This window comes from Ornithorhynchus anatinus, chromosome 12 (assembly GCF_004115215.2).
Source record: "Ornithorhynchus anatinus isolate Pmale09 chromosome 12, mOrnAna1.pri.v4, whole genome shotgun sequence".
In the NCBI taxonomy this organism is placed as follows: Eukaryota; Metazoa; Chordata; class Mammalia; order Monotremata; family Ornithorhynchidae; genus Ornithorhynchus; species Ornithorhynchus anatinus.
In genome coordinates this window covers 58,803,709-58,824,829 of record NC_041739.1, presented here as the reverse complement: position 1 = coordinate 58,824,829, position 21,121 = coordinate 58,803,709, and the positions used below count along the sequence as shown (strand labels likewise).

The window sequence follows — 21,121 nt, the reverse complement described above, 5'->3', positions numbered from 1 at the left end:
CAGGGTCACACAGCAGACAAGTGGAGGAGCCGGGCTTAGAACCCATGACCTTCTGACTCCCAGACCTCTGCTCTATCCACTAGGCCACGCTGCTTCTCTGCAGAACGCTGTACTAAGCGCTTGGGAAAGTACAATACAACAGTGAAGACTGACAACGAGGTCACAGTCTTCTCTGTGCCTTAGTTTCCTCAACTGTAAAATGGGGAGCTTAAATGCCTGTTTCCCCTCATAGACTGTGAGCCCTCTGTTCATTCATTCATTCGATCGTATTTAATGAGTGCTTGTTGTGTGTAAAGCACTGTACTAAACGCTGAGAGAGCACAATACAATGATAAGACACAAGACACAAGACACATTCCCTGCCCACAACGAGCTTACTGAGACAGATCCTGTGTCCTACCTAATTAATTTGTACCTACCCCAGATCTCAGAACAGTGTCTGCCACATTGTAAACTATTAACAAATATCATTTTTTAAAAAATGCCCAAAGCTCTGGGCCTACCACACTATAGCCTATAATTGTGGTATTTTTTAAGCACCTGCTACGTGCCAGGCACTATATTAATAATAATTTGGTATTTGTTAAGCGCTTACTATGTGCAGAGCACTGTTCTAAGCGCTGGGGTAGATACAGGGTCATCAGGTTGTCCCACGTGAGCCTCACAGTTAATCCCCATTTGACAGATGAGGTAACTGAGGCACAGAGAAGTTAAGTGACTTGCCCACAGTCACCCAGCTGACAAGTGGCAGAGCTGGGATTCGAACTCATGACCTCTGACTCCCAAGCCCGTGCTCTTTCCACTGAGCCACGCTGCTTCTCCGAACCCTGGAGTGGCTACAACACAATCGGGTTGGACACAGTCCCTGTCCCATATATGGCTCCGTTTTAATCCCCATTTTACAGATGAGGGACTTGAGGCACAGGGAAGTGAAATGACTTATCAGGGGTCACTCAGCAGACGAGTGGTAGAGTAGGAATTAGAAATCGGGTCCTTCCGACTCTCAGACCCGAGTTTTTTCCACTAGGCCTGTACTGGGAAGGAAGCGTGGGGAGTGGGGACTCCAGGGTCCAGCCCCGTGGGATCCCAGGAGGGAGGAAGCCCTTCGAGGCTTTGCAACCTTGCCCCTTTTCACCCTTTCTGCTTAGCACAGTGTCTAGAACATAGTAAGCATTGAACGAATGCCATCATTATTATTATTACTCAGCTGCAGCCCTCCTCTGGGATAGGTGTAATAATAATAATAATAATAATGTTGGTATAAGCACTTTATGTGCAGAGCATTCATTCATTCATTCATTCAATAGTATTTATTGAGCGCTTACTAGGTGCAGAGCACTGTACTAAGCGCTTGGAATGGACAAATCAGTAACAGAGACAGTCCCTGTCCTTTGACGGGCTCACAGTCTAATCGGGGGAGACGGACAAAGAAGAACAATGGCATTAAATAGACTCGACTGGAAGAGCATCTCATTAAAACAATAGCAAATAAATAGAATCAGGGTGATGTACATCTCATTAACAAAATAAATAGGGTGATGAAGATATATACAGTCGAGCGGACGAGTACGGTGCCGAGGGGATGGGACGGGAGAGGGGGAGGAAAAGAGGGAAAGGGGGGAGAAGAGGGTTTAGCTGCGGAGAGGTGGGGGGGTTAGAGGGAGCAGAGGAAAAAGGGGAGCTCAGTCTGGGAGCACTGTTCTAAGCGCTTGGGTAGATACAGGGTAATCAGGTTGTCCCACGTGAGGTTCACAGACTTCATCCCCATTTTCCAGATGAGGTCACTGAGGCCCAGAGAAGTGAAGCGACTTGCCCACAGTCACACAGCCGACAAGTGGTGGAGCCGGGATTTCTGACCTCCATGTAGTAACCCAGAGAAATGAAGCAGCATGGCTTAGTGGCTAGAGCCGGGGCCTGGAGTCAGAATGACCTGGGTTCTTATCCCTGCTCTGCCACTTGTCCGCTGTGTGACCTTGGGCAAGTCACTTAACTTCTCTGTGCCTCATTTGTAAAATGGGGATTAAGACGGTGAGCCCCATGTGCGACAGGGACTGTGTCCAACCAGATTAACATGTGTCTCTCCCAGCGCTTGGAACAGTGCTTGACACATAGTGAATGCTTAATGAATACTATTATTATTGCTATTATTATGATCATTCTCTGAATCCCCAGCTTTGAGAGGAAGCTGCACCCGCCGGCTTGTGGTACAGGGACTAGCAACAATCGTGATAATAATAATGATATTTGTTAAGCACTTACTATATGCCAAGCACAGTACTAAGCAGTGGAGTAGATATAAGTAGGTCCCACATGGTGCTCAAAGTCTAAGGAAGAGAGAGAACAAGTATTGAATCCCCATTTGGCAGATGAGGAAACTGAGGCACAGGGGAGTTAAGTGACTTGCCAAAGGTCACAAAGCAGACGTGGCAGAGCTGGGATTAGGACCCAGGTCCTTCTGACTCCCAGGCCCGGGCTCTGTCCACTAAGCCGCGTTCTGTCCCCTTCTCCATCTGCAGAGCTGGAAATAAGCTCCCTGAGGGCAGGGACTAATTCTTATAATAATAATAATGTTGGTATTTGTTAAGCGCTTACTATGTGTAGAGCACTGTTCTAAGCGCTGGTTGTCCCACGTGAGGCTCACGGTTAATCCCCATTTTACAGATGAGGGAACTGAGGCCCAGAGAAGTGAAGTGACTTGCCCACAGTCACACAGCTGACAAGTGGCAGAGGCGGGATTCGAACCCATGAACTCTGACTCCCAAGCCCGGGCTCTTTCCACGCTGCTTCTCATATACTTCTGTATATACTCATATAGTTCTGTATCGCTCCAAAGCACCCCAGTGCTGCTTCTTGCACACAATGAAATCAACTCTGATGATGACGATGGTGGTTATTCATTCATTCAATAGTATTTATTGAGCGCTTACTATGTGCAGAGCACTGTATTAAGCGCTTGGAATGTACAATTCGGCAACAGATAGAGACCATCCCTGCCCACTGACGGGCTTACAGTCTAATCGGGGTTAAGGAAACCACAGAATTGATACCATTACAAGTCTTCCAGCATCAATCAGTCAGTAGTATTTATTAAGCTCCTTGTGGGCAGGGAACATGTCTACCAGCTCTGGTATATCGTACTCTCCCAAGCGCTTAGTACAGTGCTCTCCACCCAGTAAGCACTCAATAAATAGAAGAAGCATGGCCTAGTAGATAGAGCACTGCCTGGGAGTCGGAAGACCTGGGTTGTAGTCCCGGTTCTGCCGCTTGTTTGCCGTGTGACCTTGGGTGAGTCACTTCACTTCTCTGGGCCTCAGTTCCCTCATCTGTAAAATGGGGATTAAGACTGTGAGCCCCATGTGGGACAGGGACAGTATCCAATCTGATTATCTTGTGTCTACCCCAGCACGTAGTACAGCCCTTCGCACAAAGTAAGCTCTGAACAGATACCATAATTATTACATGGACTGAGTCCAAAATGATCACCTCGTATCTACCTCGGTGCTTAGAACAGTGCCTGGCATATAGTAAGCACTTAACAAATACCATAAAAAAAAATCAAAAGGCCCCGTTTCCTCCACCAGAAACAGAAGTTGTGCAACATGTGAACAGGAACCTTGGAAGGGAACCTAAAGACTCTGAAGCAAGGGAAAGATCAGGGTTTGCCTTGGGCACGTGTTCTAGGCTCGGGGATTTGGGCGGACTCGAATGACATCATTACATTAGGTTGAATGCCTGGGGTAAAATATGAATGTCACGTAATGATGTCATATGGCACAGCAGGGATAGGGCGGTCACTATTTCCCAACTTGAAGGAGGATGAATATCTAAAGCCAAACATCCTCAAAGCCTTCAGAATCTGCAGTGGCAAAAGGGGGATCTAGACAGGAGAATGATTTTTGTGTCCTTTGGATTATTCATTCAGTCATTCCGTCGTATTTACTGAGCACTTACTGTGTACAGAGCACTGGATTACGCGTTTGGAAAGTACAATTCGGCAACAGATAGAGACAATCCCTAGCCAGCAACGGGCATTATTCTTCCTGCTTCCAATTTCTTCACAAGCACCAAGTTATACTGATGGTACATTTTCTCCATTGGGCTCTCTCCCGAACCTAAGATCATTTCACAGGAATTCTGTTCCATGAGGCAGTTCCCTTAGATGAATTTTTGTTCTCACCTCAGAGAAGTTATTGTGGTGCCTCAAGTTGCAGGGGTTTGGACAGGCCTATGTCAGAAGGGGTCACTGAAGGAAGAGTCGGGGATGGAGAGGAGAAAATCAGTGGTGCTGGATGGTCCATGCTGGGTCACGGGGGAGAGTCAGGGACGGAGAGGAGAAAATCAGAGCAAGCAGCATGGATGAGTGGAAAGAGCAAGGGTCTGGGGAGTCAGAGGATCTGGCTTTTAATCCCAGCTCTGCCACCTGCCTGCTGTGTGACCTTAGGCGTCACTTAATTTCTCTGTGCCTCAGTTTGAATCCCCTGTAAAATGGGGATTCATTATCTGTTCTCCCCCGTTGTTAGACTGTGAGCCCCAACTGGGAAAGGGACGCTGTCCGACCTGCTTGTCGTGTACCTAACCCAGTGCTTAGAAAAGTGCTTGACATAGAGTAAGTGTTGAATAAAAACCATAATCAATATGATTGGAGAGTCCTTTGGGTCGCTTTGGGGAGAGTTTATAAATGGAGGGGGTGGGTTGGGAGTGTGGGAGAGTCCATGCCCAGTGGGAGAGTCAGGGATGGAGAGGGGAACGTCAGGGGAGTTGGAGGGTCCGTGCTGGGTCACTGGAAGAGAGCGAGGGATGGAAAGAGAAGATTCAGCGGAGTTGGATGGTCTGTGCTGGGTCACTAGAGGAGAGTCAAGGATGGCGAGGGGAGAGTCAGGGCTGTGGGATGATCCGTGCTGGGTCACTGGGAGAGAGGCAGGGATGGAGAGGGGAGAGTCGGAGCGTCAGATAGTCCATCTTTAACTTTGAAGATGAGTGTCCATGAGGGTGACCACACATAACTCCTCCAGCGTCCTCCATCCGTCTTGACCCAGACGGATCGTGGAGCTAACCCAGAAATGGCAGTGCTTGTGGTCACTTTTTAAAAGTCGGTCACTGTTTGACTGGGAGGCAATGAGAAGGAGTGGAAGGAAGAGGCTGAACACTTGCCTGCTACATGACCTTAGTTTGAGCATCTCCATTTTGTACATTAGGTACTGTGTCTAAGTGGGCGGAACTGCTGTTCCACACTTGTTTATTCTGCCTCTCTTAACAAAATAAAAAGGAACTTCACCCTTTAACTATGCTTTTCCGATGGAACTCATATGGCATGGCCTAGTGAAACATCCTTTCAAAGTAAATGAATCTGTCTCTTTGCCGCTTCTACTCTGCCCTCTGTTCGGAGAGTAGATGGAGACAGCGTGGCTTGGTGGAAAGAAGCCAGGGCTCCGAGGCAGGAGACCCAGTTTGGGCTTCCAGCACTGCTCCTGGGTCACTTCGGGCAAGTCGCTTAGCCTCTCTGAGCCTCCGTTTCCGCATGGGTAAAATGGGGAGACTAATCTCTAGATTGTAAACTCACTTGGGCAGACTCACTTGGGTAGACTCGTGTCTGCCAACTCTGTTATAGTGTACTCTCCCAAGCACTTAGTACAGTTTTCTGCACACAGTAATTATCAGTAAATATGACTGATTGATTGATTAATCCCCATCTCCCGGGAATGATGTGATGAAAGAGAAAATTAAAGTGAAGAGAGCTTTGGAAAAATAAAACCGTTCTGCAAGTTTCTGGTGTTATTTTTATTACTGTTGTTCTTGTTGTCATCCCAATGACTAAGACTTTAGTCTGTACCTCATCTTCAATCCTACTGGGTGCTACATAAGTGAAACTGGACTCAGTTTACAGCACTTGGTCCTGGGAAAGCTCTTGCTACCTTAGGCAACTTAACTTCTCTGTGCTTCAGTTCCCTCATCTGTAAAATGGGGATTAAGACTGTGAGCCTCACATGGGATAGGGATTGTTACCAACCTGACTAGCTTGTAACTACAAAGCGTTTAGAACAGCGCTTTACACAGAGTAAGCACTTAACAAATATCATCAGTATTATTACCTCTGTTTTCCAAGCAGACTTGGGGGACCAACATTCCTTACCAAAAAGGCACAAGACACCACCAAAGCCTCCATAACTGTACCCATCAGCATTTTACTCATTTGCACAAGGGCTATCTCTGATGAAATTTTGGTCGATGGTTTCTTGGTGACTGCCTTCTCCCTCTCCTGTTCCTGCCCCTTGATCCCCCAGCTTCCAGCTTCAAGGGAGTGGAGAATACAGCGTCTTTCTCCCCACCACAGGGACCCAGAAATTCAACTTCATCCCCCAATTCCTCAGTCCAAGATCCTTACAGCCCAGGAATGAACTGATCTCTTACTAATCGATCAATCAGTCAGGGATGTGTGGCTGATTCCCAAATCTACATCTCCAGCCCTGATTTCTCTCCCCCTCTGCAGCCTCACATCCCCCCCCCCCGGCCTTCAACACAACTCTACTTGGATGTCCTGCCGACACCTCAAACTTAACATGTCCCAAACAGAACTCCTTATCTTCCCACCCAAACCCTGTCCTTCTCTGATTTTTTTTTAATTTTAGACACATAATAAGTGCTTAACAAATACCATCATTATAATTAATTATTATTGACTGCAGCTCTGGCCTTCAGCTTCCCGTTCCTTTCACCCGCCGGTCCCTCCTGCAGCTCCCTTGCCCCACGGCTCCCGTCCACAGCGCTTGACCGCAGGTTCTGCGCGGAATCTCTTCCCGCAGTTTCCTGCAGTTTCACCCGATGGTCCCGGGGGCTCTCGGCTGCAACGCTGGGTTACTATGTGGGGGAAACTGAACGGCCAGCGGGTGGGAGGGCGTGCGAGACCTTGTGAGAACGAACCACCTTCGTCCTCCACACTCATCCAACACGAACCTACTTGGTCCAGAGGGAGAGCAGACGGCGGCCAGAGGGAGAGAAGGAAGTGGGGAAAACGGGGAGCAAGAGACACAAGGAAAAAGAAGCCTTTTCCTTTGGACTGTGAGCTCATTGTGGGCAGGGATTGTCACTCTTTACTGCTGTACTGTACTTTCCAAGTACTTAGTACAATGCTCTGCACACAGTAAGTGCTCAATAAATAGGATCGAATGAAAGAAGAAGGGAAAGAAGAGGAGGAGGGGGGATTAGGGAAGGAGGGGGAAGATGAGAAGAAGTAGGAGGAAGAGAGAAGGGGGAGGAGGATGAAGAAGAAGAGAGAAGCTAAAGGGAGAGGTAGGAATAGGGAAAAGGAAGAAAAAAAGAAGAGGAGGAAGAGGAGAAGCAGGAGGAGGAAGAAAAGGATGATGAAGAGGAGGGGGAGGAAGAGAAGGAAGAAGGAGGAGTTGGAGAGTAGCAAAAGAAGATCGAGGTGGGAAGAGAAGAAAGAAGGAAGAAGGAGGAGTTGGAGAGTAGCGAAAGAAGATCGAGGTGGGAAGAGAAGAAAGGAGGAGGAGGAGAAGAGAAGAAGAGGAAGAGGAGGAGGTGGAGAAGGAGAAGGAAAAGGAAGGAAAAGAGGGGGGCAGTGCCCCAGTTAAAATCCACAGCGCAGAAAGGAGCGCGTGCGTCGCTGGGCTTTCCCCCCTCACTTTCTGACAGCCGCAAGCTGGGAGCGTTTCGCCCTGGTCGAAGAAGCGGTAGTCCCTCCCCCGACCCCCACCCCCCAGAAAATCGCAATTTATGATTATTCAAATGTTGGGGACTGCGAAAAGCGAGGGAGAAAGAGAGAAAATTAATATTGCAGCTGTTCCCCTGATTAATGAGAGATAATTGCTCATGAAAAGTCACCCCCGTGGCATTTTGTTGTCTCTGGATCTTTGTTCTTTTCCCACTATTATTGAGGACTTTCTTGAAGACTAAGCGGCTCTTTTCAGTTTTGAGTATTCAGCGCGGGTTGCCTGGTTACGGGTAACGGGCAAATCCGGGCTGGATCGGGGAAGGTGTGTCACCGAGCCAAGGATCAGGCCCGGGCCCTCCGAGGGACTGGCGGCCGGGCCCGAGAGGGACATGAGGAGGTGGGTGGGTGGGTGGATGACTCTCTCTACTAAGTGCTCACCTTCTCCAGGCGAGCTCCTTCTCCCCTCCCCATCGCCCCACAACACTTGTATATTTGTATATATTTACCGCTCGATTTATTTCATCAGTGATGTGTAAATATCTATAATTCTATGTATCTATTTCGATGCTATTGACGCTATTTCTTCTGTTGTCCGTCTCCCCCTTCTAGACTGCGAGCCCGTTGTTGGCTAAGGATTGTCTCTGTTGCCGAATTGTACTTTCCAAGCGCTCAGTCCAGTGCTCGACACACAGTAAGGGCTCAATAAATACGACTGAATGGATGAATGACAAGAGATGGGCCGATGTCACCACCCACTCAGGGCCAGGAGACCCAGGACAATGGGCCTGTAACTGAATGGAGGCCCCGTGTCCCCGCGTTCCTAGCTGTGGAGTGATTGGGGGTGGAGGGGGGGCTGTGTCCCCGAGTTCCTAGTTGCCAGGTGGCAGGGTGGTGTCCGTGTGCCCGGGTTCCTAGCTGGGAGGAAGATGAGGACCAGTACCCCTCAGTTCCCAGGCGTGGGGTCCCCCTCCAGCTGTCTGGGTAGGCGTCCCAGCCTCGCTTACCCCATCCGAGAGCTTCGGGGGGTGGCTGGAAGAACCCCAAACAGCGTCTCTGCCCCTCTATGTCTCGCACCTGTCCATCCCCCCCCTTCGACCCCCTTACGGTCTTCACCCCGGTCCCCCGTACGTCCAGGGTGCGCTTGTCCCCTCCCGCCGGGCTTGGCCCTTAGGCTGGGGGATGGCGTTCACCCAGGGCCAGCGACAACGGTCCAAATTTTAGGGGCCAGTCGGTCGGCGAGTCAGGAATCGCCCCTGCAGTTGAGGCTGGGAGGGAAACTCGGGTCGGGGCGTGTGCCCGCCCTTCCAGGCACAGAACTGGGAATTTTGAGGGATCCCAGCTGGCGATCCGGGGGTCTCTGGGGCCCGGCCCGCTTCCCGTCGTGGACACCCCCGGCCCTGGGGTCGAGGCAGACGAAGCCGGGCGCTGCGCCCCCGAGCAGAAGGAAGGGAATCAAAGACTTTTCCCTTAAAAGGGCTCATTTTCCCCTTGAATTATGAAAGCAGCGACTGGGAGATGGTGGGGCCGCTCGCTCGGCCCCACCGCTTAATGCCTGCTAAACCCTTCCACGTGGCCCCAACCCGGGCAATCAGAGCTCATTAGGGGCTCATAAGAGCTCTCATTTCGGGGATTACTTAATGAGCAGGGAGATGTCACCGGGAAAAATGATGGGGGAATGAAATTGGGGAAGGAGGGCGGGCAGGGAGGATGGAGAGACGGGAACGGGAGAGACAGGGGGCTTGGGGAGATGGGGGGGGGGGAGACAGGGAGACTGGAGAGACGGAAAGAGAGACAGGAAGACCAGGGGCTTGAGGAGATGGCAGGGAGGCAGGGAGGATGGAGAGACAGGGGAACAGGAGAGACAGGGAGACCGGGAATTCGGGGAGATGGGGGGCAGGGAGGATGGAGAGACAGGGGAACAGGAGAGACAGGGAGATCGGGAATTCGGGGAGACAAGGGGACCGGGAGGATGGAGAGACAGGGGAAGAGGAGAGACAGGGAGACCGGGAATTCGGGGAGAGACGGGGGCAGGGAGGATGGAGAGACAGGGGAAGAGGAGAGACAGAAAGAGCGGGGGCTTGGGGAGGCAGGGAGGATGGAGAGTCAGGGAAACAGGAGAGACAGGGAGACCGGGAATTCGGGGAGATGGGGGGGGGCAGGGAGGATGGAGAGAAAGGGGAAGAGAAGAGACAGGAAGAGCGGGGGCTTGGGAAGATCGGGGGGAGGCAGGGAGGATGCAGAGACGGGGAACGGGAGAGACAGGGAGACCGGGAATTCGGGGAGTCGGGGGTGGGGGACAGCTCGGGGATTGAAGTCAGAGGGCTCCGCTTCTAGTCCCTGAGGGTGACTTGGAGAGCGTCGCTGAACCTCTCTAGGCCTCGGGGTCCCCATCTGCCAAAGAGGCCGGGTGAGGCCCGAGCCTCCCTGCCTCCCGGCGATGCTGAGGGGAAAGGAGAGAGAACCGCCGGGAGATACTGAAGAAAGGGGAGAAATCCCCTGCAGGCCGAAGGACCGGGGGGCTCGCCCTTCTGGGGGTCGTTCTCCAGGGGTGCGGCGGAGTCCCCCATCGGCGAGGCGAGGGGCTGGGGGGGGTCCCCCAAGTCGGAGCCGAAAACCGAGACCTCCGGGGGTAAACGGACCACGGAAAGGAAACGCCAACGAATTTCCCCCCTAAACGGAGGCGCATCCTTGAACCCAGACCCCGCGGGCGGGGGCTGAGCCCTTAAGTGCCAGTGCGTGGCAAGGGGTCTCGTCCGAGGGACCCAGGGGGGCGAGGGACGCTGCGGGAGAGGATGGGCGGTCCAGCGGTTGGACCCGGGCCGTCTACGGCCCAGTGGAAAGAGCCCGGGCTTGGGAGTCAGAGGTCGTGGGTTCTAATCCCGACTCCGCCACTTGTCTGATGCGTGACCTTGGACAGGCCACTTCACTTCTCTGTGCCTCAGTTCCCTCATCTGTAGAATGGGGATTGAGACTGTTGTGAGCCCCACGCGGGACAATCTACCTTGTCCCCGTCCCCCCCGCCCCCAGCGCTTAGAACAGGGCTTGGCACATAGTAAGCGCTGAACAAACTCCATCATTACTATCCGCGGAGGACCGGACGAGGGATATACGGAGAAAAGGCGATTGGATCCGCCGGGAATTTCTCTCCGCGTTCCCGTCGTCAGTGCATCCCTGGCCGGAGGAGCGAGGGGGTCGGGGGGCGACAGAGGGAGAGGGGACACGGTCCAGGGAGGGACCGGGGTTTTAGGGTAGGAGGCAGTTGAAGCTAACCCGCTTTAAGCCTCCAGAAGGCCTAATGGTTGTCACAAGATGCTGGATTAGCGCATTTCTGGAATTGCTGTCTGTTTACACGCCCGAGACCCGCCGTTCGCTAAACACTTTCTAATTGAATCCTAATCGCATTCAAATAGCTCAATAACCAGCCTCAGCTGCAATTCATAAAACTTTAATTGCCATCCATAAATCCTCAGCTCCCGAGCGCGGAGTGTCCCTTCGAACCAATTACCACCCCCCCCCCCCCCGACCCCCTTCCCGCTTCGCCCCCCGCCCCTCTTGCCAGGGAGAGACGGAGATGGGGGAGAGGAGAGACAGAGATAGAGAGACAGTCGGAGAGGGAAAGAGATAGGCGGAGAAGCAGAGAGAGACAGACGGACAAGACTAACCGAGACAGAAGCACAGCGGAAAGAGCCCGGGTTTGGGAGTCAGAGGTCTTGGGTTCGAATCCCGGCCCTGCCCCTTGTCAGCTGTGTGACTGTGGGCAAGTCGCTTCACTTCTCGGAGCCTCAGTTCCCTCACCTGTAAAATGGGGGTGAAGACTGTGAACCCCGTGTGGGACATCCTGATGCCCCTGTATCTCCCCCAGCGCTTAGAACAGTGCTCTGCACAGAGTAAGCGCTCAACAAATACCAACATTAGATGCGGAGAGGCAGGCCAACAGAGAAGGACAGAGACAACGGGACAGAGAGACGGAGGGAAAGAGATGGAGACAAAAATAAGGAGACCGAGAGGTTGCCCTTCAGAGAGAGACAGAAGAGCAGGCAGGCAGAGATGGAAGCAGAAGGGACCGGACTGGATATCTCCGTCTCGTCCTCTAAAAAAAAAAAAATCGTAGTATCTGTTCAGCGCTTACTATGTGCAAAGCACTGTTCTAAACGCTGGGGGAATAAAGGTGATGAGGTCGTCCCACGTGAGGCTCACGGTTTTAATCCCCATTTGACAGACGAGGTAACCGAGGCACAGAGAAGTGACTTGCCCACGGTCCGGGGGTGGGGTCCCCCAGACCTCTCACCCACTCGGCAGGCTGTGAAGCTTGGTGTTCGTTCATTCATTCAATAGTCTCTATTGAGCGCTTACTATGGGCAGAGCACTGTACTAAGCGCTTGGAGTGTACAATTCGGCAACAGAGACAATCCCTGCTCAATAACGGGCATTCATTCACTCAATACCTCATTCATTTGATCCTACTGAGCGCTTACTATGGGCAGAGCACTGTACTAAGCGCTTGGAGTGAATAATTCGGCAACAGAGACAATCTCTGCCCAATAACGGGCATTCGTTCATTCAGCAAATGAATGCCCCCCGCCCCAGTCTCCTACCTCATTCATCTGATCCTACTGACTGAGCTTTTACTGTGTGCAGAGCACTGTACTAAGCGCTTGGACGGTGCAGTACAGTAATGCAATGCAGGCTGGTCCTTGCCAGGGTAAGGAGACGGAGGAGAACGTCTTTCCCTCGCCGGGACGCCTGGGTCCCTCTCCCCGACCTCCGGGGTCCCTCCTTCCCACTGGACCCCAACGGACAGAGGGACGAGGATAATTCTATGTATTTATAGTGATGCCGGTTTACTCGTCTCGATGTCCGTCTCTCCCCGTCCCCGGCTAGATTGTGAGCCCGTGGTGGGCAGGGACTGTCTCTCCTTACTGCTGTATTGGACTTTCCGAGAGCTTAGCACAGTGCTCTGCACAGAGTAAGAGCTCAATAAATACCATCGATTGAGGGAATGAATAATTCTAATCATTTATATTGATGTCTGTGTCCCCCCGCTAGACTGTGCGCCCGTCGAGGGCAGGGATCGTCTCTACTGTTGTATTGTACTCTCCCGAGCGCTTAGCACACAGTAAGCGCTCAGTAAATACGACTGAATGAACGAAGGAATGAATAATTCTCTTTCTATCGATGCCTCTTGTACTGATGTCCGTCTCCCCCCACCCAGCTAGACTGTGAGCCCGTGGTGGGCAGGGACCGTCTCTCTTTATCGCCGTCTCCTTCTCTTTGTCTCCATCTCTTTCCCTTCCATCTCTCTGTCTCGCTGTCTCTGTCTTTCTCCGAATTGTCCTTTCCAAGCGCTTGGTACAGCGCTCTGCACACAGTGAGCGCTCAATAAATAGGATTAAAGGAATGAGGCGGGGGGGTGGGGGGCAGGTCCCTGCCCGCCTCGAACGGCCACCTGCCCGTCCCGGGGGCTGCGGGGGAGGGGTCTCCAGAGAGGGGAGGGCTGGGGGGGGGGTCTCCTTTAACAATACTTTGCAAAGTTTCTCTGTCTCCCTTCTCTCTGTGGCTCTCCCGCCCCCTCCCCTCCCTCGCCGCCCCCTCCTCTTTTGGTGGAGAATAGAGAGCGGCAGCCTATCCCGAGGGTGGGGGGCGCACATCACGTGCCGGGCCGGGGGGCGGGGGGCTATAAGACGCCGGAGCGGGGAGCCGGCCGGCGGGCGGGGGACTCCACACCAGCCCTCTCTCTCCCGGGACCCCCCCCCCCTCGCCTTCCGCGACAGCGGCGCCCTCGCCACACGGAGTGACCCCCGGGACCTCAGGACCGGACAGGACCGGACAGGAGCCTCCCGGATCCATCCAGGACGGGACGGGCCAGGACAGTCCAAGAGCGTCCAGGATCCATCCGGGACCGGACCGGTCAGGCCAGGACCGTCCAGGACCGGCCCGGCCAGGACCGTCCCGTCCGGGACCGTCCAGGGTGGCCGGGGCCGGCCCCCCGCCGCCCCCGGCCCTCCCCGTCATGTCGCGATCCTTCTATGTCGACTCTCTGATCGTCAAGGAGTCGGGGCGTGCGGGCGCGGGGCCCCTGCCGGAGTCCGGGCCGGGCCAGGACCTGCTGATCCCCCTGGGGGTCCCGGGGCCGCTGGTCATGTCGATGACCGGCCCCGGCTGCTCCCTCCGCAAGGCTGCGGGGGCTTTCTGCGTGTGTCCCCTGTGCGTCACCTCGCACCTGCACTGCGCCCGGGCGGCGGGGGGCGGGCCGGGGGCGGCCCTGCCCCTCCTCAAGGGACACTTCCCCGCCGGGACCCCCGCCGACGGCCCCTTCTGCCCTCGCCTGAGCCATGCCCCGCCGCCGGCCCCGCCGCCCCCGCCGCCCCCGGCCCCGCACCCGCCCCCGCAGCCGCCGCCCCACGCACCTGTCTGCACCGCCGCGGCCTACGGCGTCTCCGACCCGCGGCGCTTCCACTGCCTCGGCTTGGGTAACGGTTCGGCTACTTCTTAAGCGCTTACTAGGGGCCCAGCGGCGGGAGGGCCCGGGGTGGGACGATGGCTAAATCTGGGGTCGGGACGGTGGGGGTCCCCCGGGACGCGGCCGTGGGAAAATGCCCAGGGAATTCATCGAATCCAACAGGAGAAAGGGGGAGAGGGGAAGGGCGGGGGGGGGGATGGGGGTGTCCCCACCTCCTTCGCCTCCCGGGGGGCCCGGGAGGGGATGACGCTAAATCTGGGGTCGACCCCTGCCCCGGTGCAGGGGCTGGGGGGAAACGGGGGGTCCCCCCGGGACGCGGCCGTGGGAAAATGCCCAGGGAACTCGTCGGATCCGACCGGAAAAAGGGGAAGTGGGGAGGGGCGGGTGTGGGGCTGGGGGCGTCGGGGCGTGCGAGAACACGAGGAGGGGAGTGGGGTGATGCCGTGCCGATGACCGTGGGGTAGCGTGGGGGTGTGGGGGCGTGGGTGTGTACACCCCACTCGTGGACCAAGGCCGCCTCGGTCAGGGGGCGAAGTGTGGGGGGGGGGTCTCTAGAAAAATGGGTAAAAGGCGCGTGTGTGGGTGTGTTTCGAGGCGGGGGGATGCATTCGTGTGCGTGTGCTAACGGTCGTGAGGCTGGCCGCGTGCGGGAAGGGGCGTGCAGGGGCGGGGGGGGGGGGGCGAAGCTGTGCCCCGCGTTGAGGGTCCGCGACGGGCCCGTGGCCTCCCTCCTCCCCCTCCGCAGGCGGCTCGGACGGCGGCCAGCTCCCGCACGGCAAGAGGATGCGGACGGCCTTCACCAGCACGCAGCTGCTGGAGCTGGAGCGCGAGTTCTCGTCCAACATGTACCTGTCCCGCCTGCGTCGCATCGAGATCGCCACCTACCTCAACCTGTCCGAGAAGCAGGTGAAGATCTGGTTCCAGAACCGGCGCGTCAAGCACAAGAAAGAGGGCAAGGGGCTGCCCAGGGGCGCCCACGGCCCTTGCAAGTGCGTGGGGCCCCCCGCCCGCTACCCGCGCTCGGAGGACGAGGAGTCCCTCTCCCCGGCCTCGGCCCCCGAGGACAAGGACGTCTCCCCGCGGTGAGCCCCCCGGGTCCGGCTTGCGGGGGGCGACGGGGCCGGCGCCCCCACCCCCCGACTACCCCCTGCCACACCGTCCGTCCCCTCCACCGTCCCCGTAGCCGCCAGGACTGATGATGCCCGTGATAATGTTGGTATTTGTTAAGCGCCTACTATGTGCCGAGCACCGTTCTGAGCGCTGGGGGAGGTGCGGGGTCATCGGGTTGGCCCCCGGTCAATCCCCGGTCAGTGGGGGCTGCTGCCTCGACACCCCTCTGGGCGTCACCCCAGCAGGCCCACGGCTGAAAATGGGCTTTGGGGAAAGGTCCTGGGGGGCTTCTCAATCTCCCCAGACCCGCATCTCTCTGTTTCCCCATCTCTGTCTCTCGCCCACCCCCTCATCCAGGTATCCCCCCTCTTCCCTGCCACATCGGTGGCGTTAAGCCCCGCTCCCCCGCGTTCGTTTGTTTTTACGGGGCGATTCACCGATTTAACCTCGCAGGGCCTTGGTCCGAGATTGCCTCTGGAGAGCTACGGAACCAGGGGTGGGAAATTTCTTTGGATGTGAATAGTTTTCTATGAGATTTCTATTTATATTTATTTAAATAAACGAAGGCGGAAAAGGCCTTTTGGTGGTCATTCCCGCCCCGCCCGCCTCGTCCCACGGCCCCGCGGGACCGAGAGCTCGGGACAAGGGTTTGTGGCCCGATCCGCCGGATTCAAGACGCTCCGGGCCTGAATCTGAGGCCGAAACAGGAGCCCCCAAACCCCAACCCCCTCTGGGCGGTAGCCCCCGAAGAACCACGTGGCCACGGTCATAATAATGATAATGATCATAATAATGGTATTTGTTAAGCGCTAACTCTGTGCCAAGCACTGTTCCAAGCGCTGGGGTAGATAGAAGGTCATCAGGTTGGCCCACGTGGGGCTCACAGTCTCAATCCTCATTTCACAGATGAGATCGCTGAGGCACAGAGAAGTCGAGCGGCTTGCCCAAGGTCACATCGCAGACAAGTGGCGGAGCGCGTATTTAGAACCCACGTCCTCTGACCGCCGAGCCCGGGCTCTTGCCACTAAGCCACGCTGCTTCTCTGCACGATGCGTTTGACCCATTTCCCCCGCGTCCCCAGATCCTTCCCAGGAGCGGGAGAGGCCGGTCAGATGGGACTTTCGGTGGAAAGAACGCGGGCCTAGGAATCCGAGGCCCTGGGTTCGAATCCCGGCTCTGCCACTTGCCCGCTGGGTGAACTTCGGCAAGCCAGTGAGCTGCTCTGTGCCTCAGTTTCCCCATCTGGAAAATGGGGATTCCATGCCTGTCCCTCCCTCCTGCTTAGACTGGAAGCCCCGCCCGGGGAGGGAATCGAGTCCCACCTGATTAACGTCTATCCCAGCGCTTAGAACAGCGCTCGACTAAACAAACCAACGTCGTAATAATAACCACAGTAATCATCTCCTCCCGGAGAGGTGGGGGCGGGATCCAACGCGGGGCGAGGAGGAGCGGGGTGGGATGGCAAGGGGGGCATCGGCTCTGGGCTTCGAGGTGGGCGGTCACCCCTCACTTTCCGCAGGAGGAAGGGTCAGCCGCGACCCCCACCGCAGTGGAGACCCATCCCGGCCAGCGGTTTAGCACCTCCTCCTTCCCTCCCTCTCCCCCGCGGCGTCCTATAGAGCGGTTTAGCACCTCCTCCTCTCCCGGGGCGTCCTGTCCAGTGGTTGGGAACCCCTCCTTCAGCTCCGGGGCCCTGGAGAAGCAGCGTGGTTTAGTGGAAAGCTTGGGAGTCAGAGGACGGGAGTTCTAATTCCGGCTCCTCCGCTTGTCCGCTGTGTGTGACCTTGGCCCAGCCCCTTCACTTCTCCTTTCCTCGGTTACCTCCTCTGTAAAAAAAGGGATGAACACTGTGAGCCCCACGTGAGACAACCTGAATTCCTTGAATCCACTCCAGCGCTTAGAACGGTGCTTGGCACATAGTAAGCGCTTACCACATAACATCATTATTATTATAGGCAGGAGTTTAGCATCTCGACCTCCCCCGCGGCGTCCTATCCAGAGGTTTAGGACATCCCCTCCAGCTCGGGGGCCTTATCAATCCAGCGGTTTAGCACCTCCCTCTCCCCCGGGGCGTCCCGTCCAGTGGTTTAAAACACCTCGTCCACCTCCGGAGGTGTTCTAGCCAGCAATTTAGAACCCCTCCTCCAGCTCCGGGGCCGTCCTATCCAACGGTTCAGCGCTCCCACCCTTGACACCAAGGCGGTTAAATCGCGTCCTCCAGGATGCTCGCAGAGAAGGGCAGAGAGCTCTCGGACCCTGGACCCTCTGCCGGGAAGGGCACAGCCCATCCCTCTCCCGGCTGGGGGGCGGGGGTGAGAGCAGGACCCTTTCCGATTTAAATTGTTTTTCTCAGGGGGAGTTTTCTTTAGCCACCCACGCAGACAGGTAATAATAATAATGATGGTGTCTGTTAGGAGCTATGTGCCGGGGAAGATACCAGCAAATCGGGTAGGACGCAGCCCCTGTCCCGCCTGGGGCTCCCAGTCTTAATCCCTGTTTTCCAGATGAGGTCACTGAGGCCCAGAGAAGTGAAGTGACTTGCCCAAGGCCACACAGCGGACAGGTAGCGGAGCCGGGATTAGAACCCATGACCTCCTGACTCCCAGGCTCTATCCACTATGCCTTTCTGCATCCCGCCCGATTTTCGGCTCGAAAAACTCCTCCTGAGAAGAGGCGGGGGGCATTAGCCTAGGCCCAGTTCCCGGACATCGAGACAGACAAGGGGGCGACCGGCCGGAGACCACCCTTGGATACCCGGGCACCTAGCCCTGCCGGAGGGGCTACTGCGAGGCACTGGGCCGGGGGGGGGGGGGGGGAGTTCACAGCGGGCGCTGACAGTCCCGGGGAACCAGATGTCAAAGAAAGGTCGAGGGTCCTGGGGCACGGAGCTTTCGGGAGGGGTGATCTCTGGAGCCACCGGGTGGGGAGGGTCCTGCCCGGCCCTCGAGATGACCCCCGTCGTGCCACCCGACCGATGGCATTGCCACTGTGCGCGCCACGCTGCAGATGCGTGGATGTGGTGGGCACTGTGGTGGGCATTGAGGCCGGCGTGCACTGACGGGTGCTGGGAGTAACACCATCGGTGGGGATGGCCGGGCCCCCTCCCCATTTTTCCAGCCCAGGGGGTCCGAAGCAGCAGTGTCCCCGACATCCCTGATCCCCGGCCCCCTTCAGTCTGTCAAGGAGGCGGGCCGAGGGGCTTCGGCGTTGCCCTTCGCTGATCCAGAAAAGAGGAGGACAGGGCGAATTCCTGCCTCCCCAGTCCCTCCCCACCGGAGAGCGGGGCATCCATCCAAACAGGAGGATGGCGGAATCAGAACAAAACTTCTTCCCCGGTGGAAGGAGGGGTGAGCACGGGGTATCTGCTCCCACAGGGAGCTGTGCAGATCCCTGAGTGACTGGGGAGATCTTGGGCGAGTGGTCCAGGCTGGGGCACTGGGGGACAGTCCGGGATGGAGAGGGGACGGTCAGGGGTGTTGGATAGTCCGTGCTGGATGGTCTTGGTTGGGTCAGTGGGGGAGAGTCGGTGATGGAGGGGGGAGAGTCAGGGGTGATGGATGGTCATTCGGTAGTATTTATTGAAAGCTTACTGTGTGCGGAGCACTGTACTAAGCACTTGGGAGAATACAGGACAATGACAGACACATTCCCTGACCACAACGAGCTTGCAGTCTAGCGGTAAGATCTAGACGGTCCATGCAGGAGCACTCGGGAGAGTCAGGGTGGAGAGGAGAGAGTCAGGGGTGTTGGATGATCTGTGTTAGGTCCCTGGGGGAGAGTCAGGGATGGAGAGGGGAGAGTCAGGGGTGTTGGATGGTCCGTGCTAGATCACTACAGAGAGCCTGGGATGGAGAGTCAGGGATGGACACTCCATGGGGGGAGTATCCAGCGCATAGTTCTTTGAACTGCCCCGGTGCTGCTGTTGGAGACGGGAACCTGGTCTGGACTCCTCACCCCCAGGGCTGGACCTCTTAGCCACACACTCCCCCTTCCCCAGACCACAGTAACTCACCAACAGCCCGTTAAATCACTAAAGTGACGCAGCATTTGATTTTCAAACACCCCGGCTCTGCCCTCGGTAACCTTCCTCCTTGTGGGCTGGGAATGTGTTGTTTTATGGACTCTCCCAAGCACTTAGCACAGTGCTCTGTACGCAGTAAGTGTTCAATAAATACGATTGACTGTCTGACTCCCTCCCTGCTCCTCCCTCCTGGGTGGGAGTACTCCAGGACGGTGCCCGGAGAAGCAAACTGACCTCATCCTCGGTCTCGGTTCCCAGAGCCCACTCCGGCCCCCGGTCCGGTCACCCCTCTCCTCCTCCGCTGTGGCCCGGCCCCACTGACCCGGACTCCTCGGCCCCGCTCCGCGAGCGCAGGCTCGGGACTGGCGAACAAGGCCTCGTCAGGCAGAGGGTCAGGAGAGTCCGGATCGGGACAGGGTGGGCCCGGACTATCCCCAGAGAAAAAAAGGATTAAAGATGGATACTTTGGGAGCTGCGGCAGTTCAGAGGGATGGAAAGACAGACGGCTAGATGGATTAGACAATAGATAATGTATAATAATTACGGTGGTATGTGTTAAGAGCTTACTAGGTGTCAAGCAATGTTCCAAGCAACCGGGGTAATTACGACCTAATCAGGTTGAACTCGGTCCCTGTCCTACACGGGTCTCACAATCTTAATCCCCATTTTACAGATGAGGTGACTGATACGGACGTAAGTACTGTGGGGCCGGAAGGGAAGGATGAATAAAGGGAGCAAGTCAGGGTGATGCAGAAGGGAGGGGAAGACGAGGAAGAGAGGGGTTAGATATGGAAGGCCTCTGGGAGGAGGTGTGCCTTTAATACGGCTTTGAAGTAGGGGAGAGTCATTGTCGGATTTGAGGAGGGAGGGCATTCCAGGTCAGAGGCGAGAGGTCGGCGACAAGATGGATGAGATCCAGATTCACTGAGAAGGTGGGTATTAGACGAGCAAAGTGTGTGGGCTGGGTTGGAGGAGGAGAGCGGCGAGGTGAGGCAGGAGGTCTCAAGGTGAGTGACCGCTTTAAAGCCGACGGTAAGGAGTTTCTATCTGGTGCGGATCTGTACCACTGATGATGATTGAGCAGTAGGTAATAGTCACAGAAGGGTACAGCTAATAACTACAGATAAACAGGCAGTTGAGGAGTACACAGAAATAGGCTTAAATATTGTAGACCAATAACCCGACAGACAAATGCTGATCCATACATTGGGCAGACAGATCTGATGATTCCATGCTCATCTCTGGTGATTCCAAACAGAATTCTGTGGATTCTGAATGCACACATACAAACACACACGCATGCACATATGCACATCATCTTCCCCACCCCTTCCTCATCTAATAATAATAATAACAATAATAATGACGGTATTTGTTAAGCACTTACTGTGTGCCAAGCACTGTACTAAGCACTCGGGTGGATACAAGTAAATGGAGTTGGACACAGGCCCTGTCCCACGTGGGCCTCACAGTCTCAATTCCCATTTTAGAGATGAGGTAACTGAGGCCCAGGGAAGTGAAGTGACTTGTCCGAGGTCACTCAGCGGACGTGGCGGAGCTCCTAATCTCTGCCACCCTCACCCCCGTTTCCAGTGTGTGGCCCTGACGGTGGCCCCTGCGGACCCAGGTGTCCCCCCACCACACACACACCCAGGAGCGCATTCTCCCACTCTAGACGAGCGGGGATAGGAAGTTAGGGCCTTCCGAGGGCTCGGGCTCGGGTGGGGGGCGGGGGGCGGCCGCCCCAGATTGATGGAGCCGTGACAACTGCAATCTGCTCGGAGGCGGAGGTTGGCACTGCCCGTCCCGAGCGTGGGGAGTTCGCCAGACTCCGCGCTACATTGTCCGCCTTTCTGCAGAG

At 55.8% G+C, this 21,121-nt stretch overlaps 1 protein-coding gene across 1 annotated transcript; it reads left to right on the top strand.

Moving 5' to 3' along the window:
- Positions 1-13,679: 13,679 nt before the first annotated feature.
- Positions 13,680-15,215, top strand: GSX2 (GS homeobox 2). The gene is made up of 2 exons (XM_029076553.1): positions 13,680-14,139; positions 14,875-15,215. The coding sequence occupies exons 1-2, from the start codon at positions 13,680-13,682 to the stop codon at positions 15,213-15,215; spliced, it is 801 nt and encodes a 266-aa protein (XP_028932386.1).
- Positions 15,216-21,121: the final 5,906 nt, after the last annotated feature.

Bases quoted from the DNA above. Each gene is read 5' to 3' on its own strand.
- GSX2 (XM_029076553.1), top strand. From the start codon at position 13,680: ATGTCGCGATCCTTCTATGTCGACTCTCTGATCGTCAAGGAGTCGGGG. The intron at 14,140-14,874 runs GTAACGGTTCGG...CCCCCTCCGCAG, and splicing joins CTTCCACTGCCTCGGCTTGG to GCGGCTCGGACGGCGGCCAG.